Source organism: Ascidia mentula, chromosome 3 (genome assembly GCF_947561715.1).
Source record: "Ascidia mentula chromosome 3, kaAscMent1.1, whole genome shotgun sequence".
Taxonomy (NCBI): domain Eukaryota; kingdom Metazoa; phylum Chordata; class Ascidiacea; order Phlebobranchia; family Ascidiidae; genus Ascidia; species Ascidia mentula.
In genome coordinates, this window is record NC_138568.1 from 4194436 (window position 1) to 4206393 (window position 11958).

Here is an 11958-nt window from a genome sequence, read left to right on the forward strand (position 1 = left end):
ACACTGCAAACTTATATAGCTTTTAAACTTCGCGTGTACTGTATGACGCAAACGTTGCTGTTTGATTGCTTTCAAGCGCACAGGCCAGAGAATCCAACTTGTGTTGGTAACAGCAACAGTTTGCAATAATGGCATTTAAAGTGGTTTTGTGAATATTCCACCAACGAATGCTTTGATGACGAACTAAAGATCTCGTTAGACAATTTTGAATGAAATGACCAACTCCCAAACTTCTTTGTTACCTTAAATTTCCTGAGAATGCTCATATTAGAAAGCTAATATAATGCATCATTGGTCTATAGAGGCGTGTACTGCCCAGTAAAGTTTATTCCACCAATAAAGTTGATTTTTCTCCATAAAGTTGAGCAAAATCAGAGGCTTCTCGTGTATAGGTTGCAATCCCATTACTATAGTGAAGTTCTTAATCGAAGTTATATAACCTACGTGAAATGACGTCACCGCGATTGCAATACGAACTATTTCATGTGTTGTTGTTAACAGGATGGTTATGGAGAGGATAATGTGTTTTAACCGGAGGCATGGGCCGCAAGGGTCACTTCCCTGGTCTGCGACGTTAACTCTGGCGCAAGCAGCTTATACTTCAGCTCGCGTTTGTGTGACTCGGACGTTAGATCTTCTCGTGTGAAGCGAAAATCTTCTCATGCGAAAGCGCCGATGCTGTCTTCGATTTTCTAAAAATTTTGGTTTCAGTGTTAGACGACACGATATGCGTGTTAAATGAAATGTGTCACTCTTGTCTGTTATCGGCGCAGTTGTTTAAATAATCAAAAAATACAGGAGAAGTTATATAAGATCCCACTCGACATCACACCAGAAACCGAAGGAATTGATTTTCAATATCATCTACACTGTATACGAAACCCGTATGTAGGTTTCACGCTACCACTGCACAACACTTTTCATTACTTAAGTTTAACTTCAGTTTTGATCAGACACTCGTAGGACGGGAAATCAATCCCTCTTGAAGGCATATTTGTTGAAATTTCGGTTCCAATCGAAATTCGTCCATTTGGTTGCCGGGTTTCGGAAGTCAGACGTAGTCGGCCAGTTGAGGAAACTAAACGATGACTAGGATAACGACCCTTGTGGTGCTTATGTCATGTTAGTCAGAAAAATTGCATGTGCGATTGTTGGCCGCGTTACTCTATACGTGGTTCGCGTCAGGCAGAAGAAACGAGCAGCGAGCTGATGCGTTTCACAAGAAACTTGGGTTGAGTATCACGTACTATACATACTATGGTAATCAGCTACATTATTATTTCCTTTCTGTTCCAGGCCACTTGTATTCAAATATTGAACTTAGAATTTAAGTATTGCTTTTTTACTGCATTGCGTGACCAAATGCCAATAAGTGTAAGACACACAGCACATCATTATACAGAACATAATATTTCTCTTGCAATTAAGTATATTTCCACCTACATACCTATATAATTTCCGGTTAGGAACCACTGTTGTAGTATCAACACAACACACGCATGCACTTTTAACTCGTATGTGTAAAACTTCCGACCCATGTTCGTAAGTGACGTGGAAGTTTGACGGTTGGGGACATTCGTGCTAACCGAAATATTTTTGTGGCTTTTTAGCAGGTTGGGGGAACATCACGTCCGAAATAATACAAAGGATTTTTTAAGGAAATCCTCTTTTTGGCGCCAACATATTTGTTTACTCGTTGGACGCTACATCGTCATAACGCAATTTAGGCACTGGCTTAAAGTAGGACTACCTATGTGAAAGTCAAAAACGTAAAACTAACCTCGCTGACTTTCAGTTCAATTTTGGGTCTTTTATATGCGGTTTACATTGCTGTATGGGCCATTTAAAATATATTTACTACTGTATGATTCGTTTATTTATTTATTTGCGCTTACTTTGTTTGAAAAAACACGCTAATCCGAGTGACAATGTAACAGCTCAACTCCCTAGGAGGGAATGGCCAGCAACCGTATAATGAGAAAAAACTTTGCTTAAGCTTAAATTTTAAAGAATAAAATAGTTAAACTCATTTTACCTTCTCAAGCAAATCCCTACTTTATCCTTTTGTGACATGGGGGATTCTTTTTTGAACAAACCAAACTTTTTTATTGGTAATGGGATCCCATATCACAGAATTGCAATCGAAAATTAACATTTGCGTGTCATTTGCATAAGGTCACGTGACCGCTTAGAAAAGAAATGCAATAAGAAATGTCTTGATTCACCAAAAAATACCCATTCAGCTCGGCTGGGTGAATTCAGTTGATACCAATTTCACGCGGAAAGGCAAAACCGAAATTGCCCTGAATTGTATGCGAAATATGTGACGTCAAATCTTCGGGTAACACCAAATTGCTGGGATGCAATGCATGGATGCCGTGACTTGGGTGACCGCGTCCACGTTTTTTCGCCAGTGAAAGGCTCCGGTACCTTTGTCTATTACGTGTGTGCAGGCAAATTTCCTCTATGCTAATGCGACGGTATGCGAAGAAGTAGTAGAACGTGTAACACACGGGACAGATTGGGGGCACGCCGCGTGCTTATGACTGGAAGGTGCGACTTAACAATATTCAAATTTCAAAGTGTGGGTAATAGGGAAAGTGGTGGCTGATTACAAATAATCCATCATTTTATAACACACTAAACCTGTTGCGAGAGCTTACAATTTAATATCAGTTTGTACTTTGTGACTATAGACGATCGTGGCAGTCTCATTTCGAAAAATACACCGAGTTTTTGCAAATTGCAAATGGGGCAGATTGGTTTTCTTTCATAAACATGTTTTATAAAAATGCTCATTTTTTTGAGTCAATTCATGACAACGAAATCAATTAATCAAGTGTTTGCAATAAATTAGCCATGACATTTCAAGGTATAGCGCGTAACTTTCGGTTTAAAGTAATGTATATTCTACACGTTGAAAAACGATACACGACAACACCGTGATTAGAATAAGCTCTGTCGCCCTTTTTGACCCAGACGTATAACTCACAACCCCGCTTTGTTGTATAAATTGAACCCAACTCAAATGATATTTACGCGTTGGAAAGGTTTACAGCAAAATCGAAACGCTCGCCTGGCGTAACGGACAGACAATAAGCGTGCGCATTCCCTCGGGGAAATATTAACAAATGGGCAATATGTACGACCTGTTCTGGTCCACCTGCTAATCACATATAGCACTGTTGCGTTTTGACATTTGCTCTATCAACAACTGGGCCATTGGCCGACGTCCCCTTGGTTCTACGAACAGCTGCCTGTACGTTTGTTTTACGAATCGCTCATCCAAATTTGAAGTCTTGTATTTGCTCCAGTCTCGCTCTTCCTGTGCAATGCAACGTCCTAGGAGTAAAACCTACCGTCAATTTCGAAGCACACGGGAGCTGTAAGCGGTTACCACAGTCGTGTTAAGTTAAGGATCTCACAAAAAGTATTTACAAATGTTGGTTATATAGCGCTCTATTAACGATTTAATACATTTGTGTTGTAGCGTATCAATGCGTTTGTTTTTGTGGTAAGGTTCAATGGCATCGGAGCCACGATGAATCAGTCACTTTTCCCGACAAGTCGGAGCGAGATCTGAAAAATCAAGCTCCAGGTGAGGTTTGAACTCACGACCATGGGCAATTTTTGATGTAATTGCGATTTGCGCATGAAGAAAAAGGGTGTCTTTGCACCTGGTACCGTGCTGTTTGGCGAAAGAGGCCGTTGTGTCACCCATAATAATTGCATTTTAAGGTTCAGCACTCCCAAAGTAGAACTGCTAAAATTGTCAGCAGGGCAAACCCGAATTGCTCGATCCACGTATAACTAAAACTGCCACTGCAGCCATTACTTGAGCCAAATTCCTGTTGCTATTTCCTGGTTGAAACTTAAAACATCTTATTAAGGTGAGCGCAGCCAAAAAGGTTGGCAACTAATTTTTTGAGTCACGACCCGGTTTGCTGAAGAATGTACCCAACAATTCGATTAATTTTTTGATCTGGATCCTGGCCGGTGGACGATCATGAGAACGACTTGGAAAGAAATTGACAGACCGACTCCAGCAATTAGCTTGCACAAAATTTAGTTTGCTTCTCACGAAAAATGCGGGTTGCTTTGCGTTCGTGCCGTGTCTTCAAAATGCAATCGCTCTAGATTTTTTTACAGTATAAAGTCAGAGAATGTTGTAACTGCGGTTGTTATTGAAAAGTTGCATAAAATAACGCCGTATATGTAACCTAACTATAGCTTACTTTTGACTGTCTGGAAATCACACATTTCACGATGTCATTTCCCGCTAGTTTTTGTCAAAATGTAAGTCACTGAGTGAACATATCCACTATAAGTTGCATGTGGTATATGGTTTTCGGGCAGAACCGCTTCAATCACTGACGTCACTGATAGCAGCAACCACACGGTATCTGTTTTAAAAGGTTGAGAAATTTACGTGAGAACCGGTGTTATGGCGAGCATTGGTTACCCGACAATACCCACACCAGAACGTCGAGACCGAACCACATTGATATATTTAAGGAAGACTATGGTTTTTATCACAATAGTTTGCCAAAAAAATGTGATCTGGGATTCTCTGTCCCCCTTGTAGCTTGTTTTACGTCTTTTTACACGAAGTCAAATATAAGTTTGGTCACAAATATACCTTAGAGCCACTGCTATCTCTTTGTGCATTGATGGTGGTTGGGTTTTTAAAAACGCCTGGACTGGATTTAGATGCAAAATCCTGTTACTAACCCTGTTAATAACATCATAACCGCATACAGTAACTAGTATGCCCGTTTACAAGGTACAAGTACCTAAATTTTCCAATTTGGTAACAATAAAATTAAAGCAGAGTATCCACCCCCAACCTTTTTTTACGACGTAACTGCATGGACGTCAGATTTAAACATGCAAAGCTCTCGCGATGTTTATAGCGCAAGTTTGCATCTCGCCTAACTTAGCAACATGACGTGGAGACAGTTTTGGTAAAGTTCAAGTAGAAATTGCGGGCGCCGTTATAGCCGTGTGGGTGACTCAACATTGTCGGGCGACGGCGGTCTGTTTTTATCTTAGGAACTGGATGCTCTATATCTGGCGTGAGTCAGGCCTATTGAGATTGCAACAGGCTTAAAGTTTAATGTGACGAATGACTCTTGGCCACATGCGTTTCAACTCTCCTGTTGTTGTAACGGTGTGATTGGTGACGACTGCAAATAGTTGCTTCCTTCCTTGGTTGCTTATTCCATTTCACGAACATGTTTGCGACCTTTAGTCACAGTGTGGTTATGGCAGTTACGAAGTATATTGCGCGTCGCCCATTGGTTGTACATGTCACATATTGTAAGACCAAAGTACACATTTGTAACATTCATTGAGTCTTAGCGTCTCTCAAAGTGGGTTGGACAGAGCCCCAAAATCGAAAAGTTTAATGAAATACTTAGGTTTAAGTGAAATTCTTTTGTGGTGTCGTTCAACAACTTCAGTGAAAAACGTGTTTATTTTATACGGTTTATTGGGGGGTACTGTATTGTCAACATCGCAGTGTTCCGCGGACGAAGAAGTTTGAGAAACACTTCTAGTATAAAGTACAATCCTCACACGTGTTACGCAACTATTAATCTTTGGACTGTTTACCAAAAAAATGGTTCGCGATCACAGTTTTACCGGAATTGGTGAAAGTGTGTTTGACGAGCAAGGGTATACCACAAGCACATTACGCCAAGGTCGAGGTCCCCGTCGTCAGTCACGCAACAGACACGCTCGTTCCAACCGAAAGCACAAGAAACACTTGGCATTTTACAAAGAACAGTAAATTTAATAACGCTATTTTTACAGAGTACACACCCCTAAATCGGGAACCCATAACAATGAGGAGCCACAGTTTACAGCTGTTTTTGTCGGTGTAGCGGAAAGAAAGGGAAAAAATGGTTGTTCTGCTTCAAAATATTGACTCAAGGGTACAGAGTGTGGTCGTTAGGAAGTTTCCGTTTAGATGCGATTGTTGTTTACTCAGCGAAAGTTTCCTGTTGTCGCAATCCAATGTTTGTGGTCAAATTCCGCCGATACCTATTTTGGATCCTGATACCTTCGCATTTATGGTAGTTGGAGGTTGTTTTGTTGAAATGACACAAACACGGCACAAGGCCTTCACACGTCAACGCACTGGCGTCACAGTGGCACGGTGCATTGATTGTAAAGTACGCAGACCGTGGATTGGGCCCCTTGAAATAAATGCACTTGTATACAACAGATTGTAATGCGCTGATTCTGTTGCGACAAGAGCGGTCATGTGTTATAGCTGGTGTGATCACGCACCTGTTGAAGCGGTGGGTGATCCTGAGTGTTTTTCCAATCGCATTTAAATTTGCGCAAATCAACAAGTGAAATCTGCCAAACCACCCTGCCCACAGCCTTTTTGCAAAGTATACCAATTTATTTCCCGTCAAGCACTATTTTGTATATTGCAAAATAAAAAATAACATGTGGAAAATAAAGAGATAAATGATGAAATGCCCCGAATTCTCAGGGTTTCGCAACACAACATCATAGTAGGCGAAGGAAAGGTAATGCTATGTATAGACTGCCAACACACCCCTAATCAGTAGGTTCTGATTTCTCGACGATGCAGCGACAGCTTGGTGCGTTAAACAAACTGGGATATGCGCTTGAAATTATTAAATTAGTGCAGTTATTTATGTTGGCTTGCTATTTGCAGACGCATAAATGTCTAATATCTAATGAGACATGACATGATGTAAATTTGATCTAATTAGATGCCGAATAATGACCCTGGTTAGTCCAAATATATGTTTTTCTGGCCCAGTGACCTGCAATGTGTTGGATAAATTCTTTTAAAAATTCCAGCGCGAGGGTCAGGAACAGCGCAGGAAACCGCCGAAGTTCCATCACCAAAACTCATTGGCCGCAGTCACGCAGAAATACAGCGGAAGTCACGCATGGCTGATTTTTCGACGGGAGCAACGTGACAGCGCGACAACAAACAACGGCGATCCTGGCGGATGGAATCGTTTGACCTCGGGCCACAAGCGGCGTTTGTTACGACAAAAACGTTCGCGCAAACACGTGCGTCACCCATTGCGACGTCACAAAGCAAGCTGTCGCGCCTGACTGCGTCTGTTGTTGTCGACAGCAGTGTCAACAGTTGACATGGTGGAAAAGTACAAGACTCGTCCCAGATCACCTGGTATGCGCTTTCTTTGTTTATTCGGCGCGTCGGTGTCGTTTATCGGCCTTGTGTGATGAAACGTTAAAAACTGAAGCCGGTTGTCCTTTCACCCCGTAAACCAGCGATGTGTATGCCTGCTTTAATGGTGCAATGGAGAGGAACGTTACCAAAATATTCCGCTCTCTCTGTTACATTGGATTTCGCAATCAATACTGCACGTTTGCAGATTTATTGAAGAATTCCAACATTGAGTCAGTGGTCACCTATCAAAACTTCAGTGCATGCCCACACTTTTTAAAACAAACTAATCCGACATCGAAATTAATAATGTGAACATGACCATTTTAATTTTTTTCGAAAAAAACGCATTGAGATAATTTTACTTTCTGTGAGATATATTAACCCAGGGGTCCCCAACCATCGGGCCGGTAACGGTCCTTGAGTCATTTATACGGTCTTTGCGGAAATAAATAGTTCTTGGTGTTCGATTTAGGGATGCCAAATACACTTCATGAACGCGGTTTCGAAAACATGTTCAATCATAAATCAATCCACTATTATTAGGAAAAAAATTTGTTTTCGAAGATCGATCTATCAAAATACCTACGTTATTCCGGCCCGTGCGAATAACTTCGGGGCCTTTCTGTACAACACAAGGACACAAAAATCCCTGATCAACAACCGCAGTTTACCAGATTTATGACTAATAAGATGGTAATTGCGTTAAAGCGTTGTGTAATCGACCCATTCTTGCGCACTCCAAGTTGCAGAGTAACAAAAACTGACGCATGCTGCTCAATTATGCAGACGCAGCACCTGCGCACGAGCCTTGACGGAATTTGAATTGTAAACTGACAACAAATAACGCAACCGCAACGTTCCCGGAACGAATAACAGAAGTTTTCGACTGCGAAAATGAACTCCATCGCCCTGCGAGTCCCACAGCACACGCATAGCGTTTGACCTGAAGATTTGTGGGTTATTTTAGGCTTGTGCGTTTCTGACCCAGGGTAACATTCCAACCAAGCAAATGTCGCTCTTTTTCACCATCTAGCGGTTGTAAAATTTTAAGAACTCGTTATGCTCGATACCACGTTTACACGCGATATGTTTTTGTCAAAGGTTACTACCAACAGAGGCCTAATAGGCCAACTAAGAAAAAAAGTACGAAGAAAAACACAAATGATTTTTTCTACCTTGATAAGAAAAATCTTCACTTTCGGTAGGGGTGAAGTTCTGGCGAGCTGGTGAATTTGCCATGCCTAAAGTGTTATTTTCATATTACATAAAGTTTTGGTTAGGAACACTTTGCAACCAAGCACATTTTTTTTGCTTTTTGGACATACTATAGCCTAGGCATAGTGAAACAATAATAATTGTTCTTCTGGCACTTAAGTTACGAGAGTTTACTATACGTATAGATTTTTGGACGTATACTATGCGTACAACTGCAAAACGCTTGGCTTACTTCTGTTTTGGCCAGTTCTGCTATCCAGAATACTTCTGTCCGACGATGCATTGTCTTCACTCATCCACGTCGATTCTGGCAAAAATATAAACTACCGTTATGGTTTGTCCATTGGCTTATAACCTTGACGGAAATAGCAGTTGCCAAAATTAATTTGCTAAAGATAAAATCGGTAGCAAGTTACATACAGCTAAATACTTACTGCTTTGGACGCTATCCATGGTAAAAACAGACTCAGATAAACTGGCAGCCATTAAAGTTGGATTTCGAGGTTTCCAATTAATTGGTGCCATAATGTTTGGTGAGGTATTCCCTTGCATAGTTAATCTTTAATTATCAGTCTCAGTTAAAAAAAAATTAAACTATAAATTGGAAATGAATTGTTGACAGTGGACCCTGTATGTAATTGTTGCGTAACAACCAGCGACTTGTATGCGATAGACATAGGCTATTCATTTCATGGAGCATGCCCGAAACCGAAATTACAAAAGCCATAGTCGCTTTGGGTCTGGGTAAAAATGCTTAAAAAAAAATTTGGACATTTATACACCATTCTTCCAGTTTGTAAACCTTAAATGAAATCGACCCCCAAAAAGTCAAAACGGACGCAGCAAAGGTACATGATTTGGATTGCGTTGTAATCATTCCAAAACCATTATAACAGGCCTGCTATAGAGGGCGCTATGTTCCAAACCAAAATACAAGCAGACTACGCTAATTTGCGATGATGTCTCTTGGTTGCTCAACCCCGTTGTCCTAGCCCCTCATAGTGGGGTTTTGAAATATCTTGCATTTGTCAAGATTTCACTCTGGGAAACACGTGACAATGCGTTTTTGTTGGCCTCACAACAAGGCTTTAATGACGCATATTTCCAGGTCTTTTTTAAAAGGGGGGAAAACTCGCGTGTAAGTGGCCATGGACTCCCATCACTTTGGTCAACATAACACAATAATAACGAATTGCTAGAAAAAAGTAAATTTTGTTTTTTCTCCACTGCGCTTTTACGCAACTTTCAAGTCGCAACTTTTCTAGGTGAGGAAACCGCCATGCGTTTGACTGCAGTGACGCTATAACCAAAGAACTTATACAAAGGGTTCTTTGCTATAACCCCTTTTTATTTACATGACATCACAATCACAACACGACATGAGACATATATCACAAAACAAAATTCGGAAGGAGGAAAGGGCAAGAACCCAGCAAAAGATTAGCATAATGCCCCAAAATTCAGAAGAAAAATAATGGCACAGCACAAGGGAAAGAAATGGGATATAAAATACCAAAGCGTTTGGTTAATACTGTACAAAACAGAATACAGTGATCTACCTTTAAGCAAACTTCAAATAATGAACTCTGACAATGAAAGAGGTGTGGGTCTCCTGGCAATGCATGGAAATGCCAAGCATTTTTTTTAATTCTTAAACTTCAAAACGAACAAACGACAGGAACAGTGCTCACAAAAAGATTTTATGTGCAAATACTAATGTGTTAGGACACAACAAGAAACTTTCTCCAATTAAAGAGTATGTACACAATCTTAAAATGTAAGAGACCTGGATGAAATCAGGTGGGTGTTTCACTCTTGGTCATGTGAACATCTTGTTCGTCGTTCTCTCTGCAAATTGCCAAAAAATGATGTTGGAAGAAAAATATGTCCAGCGCAAAGTTTTCAGTGACTTCAACCACACCTTTTCCAGCATAACTTTTACAGAAAGTAAACTGACAAAAATGTAACACCAAGTTAATTTAGTAAGACTAATTTTCTATTTATAATCCTTAGGTTTTTATGAGAATAGTTAGGTATTTAGCAAGAATGGCAACATACACAAATGCAATGGCATCACATTGGACTGTTGACTTGCAGTTTGACTGTGATACAGTTCCTTCACATTTGCATCCTTCACTTCGCAACAAACTCAGGGCTTTTTCATATGGGTCGCTTGCAATGGTAATAGGAAAAGTGAACTGAAAACAAATTCTTGTAATGCACTGACTATGAAAGCACATTGAATGCATTGTACTGATACTTTGATTGTTAATGAATATTACATTACTATGGACGGAATGATAACGAGATCATGCTAACCTTTTGCAAAACTGGGTGAATATGATCGAGGAGTAGAGCATTATCCACAATTCCACAAAGCTTTTCTTTTTTACATCCAGCCAGCTCTTGTGGTGACCTAATGTTTTCTGTATGACAAAAATAGCTAAGAGATCTTTTATTGATAAAGCAAATTCCAATTTTCATTATTTAACATAAAATAATTGTTACAATTGCAAGTCGGGTTAAACCTTATCACTACATTGGATTTGGTACAATAACTTTAGGCTTATTAAATCACTACATTGAACACCTATATTTGCACAATCATGCTCTCAGCGAAGTGTACCATAATTACAATACTGTTACATACAAAGTTATTGCAAATATTTAGTTTTGAGTCAAACTTAAAATTCAGGTTGAAACCTTTCCACAGGTTTTGTGCAACATCAACCTGTAACCCAATTTTTCTGATGAAGTCCACAAAAGTATCTGTAGGTTCCATTGTGGTTGCAAAATAGTCTGCTTTTAAGGTTAGGCAGCGTGGCTAAAGTCAGTTGAATGAATCTACCTTGCTATGTAAAATATTCAAGATTAAAATTGTTTTTTTAAACTGCTTTTATATTTTATGTTTGTCCTGAAGATTTACAAAACCGTAAGTTATTTTCCTTTTAATTTTTTTTTTTAAATGCCAAATGACAAACACAACACACTTAAAAACTTTATTTACTTAAAAAATCAAATTTACTTGATGCAGTGTGCACTGATCACGATACTAGGAACTGTTCTTTAATATGACATGATAGATGCATTTTTTCACAGCTACATGTCTTTCCTTGAGGTAAAAACTTATTAGCCAATGCCTATACCACATATTGTTTGTGCATCAGAATAAACTTTCCACACCACTTCCTGGTGTTTTCTCAGGTACTATTTTTATCTCTTAGGCTATTGTTTGTGATCATGTGGGTAGATGACTGGTTTCGTGTAGGAAATTAGTCATTGTAGGAACCATTGATCAACAAAACAAGAGTTTACCACTTTCCATATAAGCAAACATTGAAAATAATATTGAAGTTGTTTGGAAAAATTATATATAGTGCCATGTGAATTTAGAAACTTTGTCAACATAAAGAGGTGAAAAATGCAAACAAAATTTTTGTTTTTTAGTTTTGAAAAAAAAACACGGGATAATCTACAAATACATTTACAAAATGCTTCTGCACACTTATATGAAGATAAGTTTAAGCTTGCTTTTCTGCCAAGAAAAAAAAGTGACC

The 11958-nt window shown here is 39.5% G+C and overlaps 1 protein-coding gene across 1 annotated transcript; it reads right to left on the bottom strand.

Annotated features, from left to right (window-relative positions):
• Positions 1 to 9730: 9730 nt before the first annotated feature.
• Positions 9731 to 11550, bottom strand: LOC145895214 (uncharacterized). Its single transcript, XM_082983984.1, has 5 exons — positions 11427 to 11550; positions 11105 to 11253; positions 10721 to 10827; positions 10460 to 10599; positions 9731 to 10249 (listed from the first exon to the last, which is right to left on the bottom strand). The coding sequence occupies exons 2-5, from the start codon at positions 11181 to 11183 to the stop codon at positions 10198 to 10200; spliced, it is 378 nt and encodes a 125-aa protein (XP_082840110.1). The 5' UTR covers positions 11184 to 11253; positions 11427 to 11550; the 3' UTR covers positions 9731 to 10197.
• Positions 11551 to 11958: the final 408 nt, after the last annotated feature.

Excerpts from the sequence above, each read along its gene's own strand:
- LOC145895214 (XM_082983984.1), bottom strand. The coding sequence starts at position 11,183 with ATGGAACCTACAGATACTTTTGTGGACTTCATCAGAAAAATTGGGTTA. Across the intron at positions 10,828-11,104 it reads TGCACAAAACCTGTGGAAAG|AAAACATTAGGTCACCACAA; the intron begins GTTTCAACCTGA and ends TTTGTCATACAG. Across the intron at positions 10,600-10,720 it reads TTCACCCAGTTTTGCAAAAG|TTCACTTTTCCTATTACCAT; the intron begins GTTAGCATGATC and ends ATTTGTTTTCAG.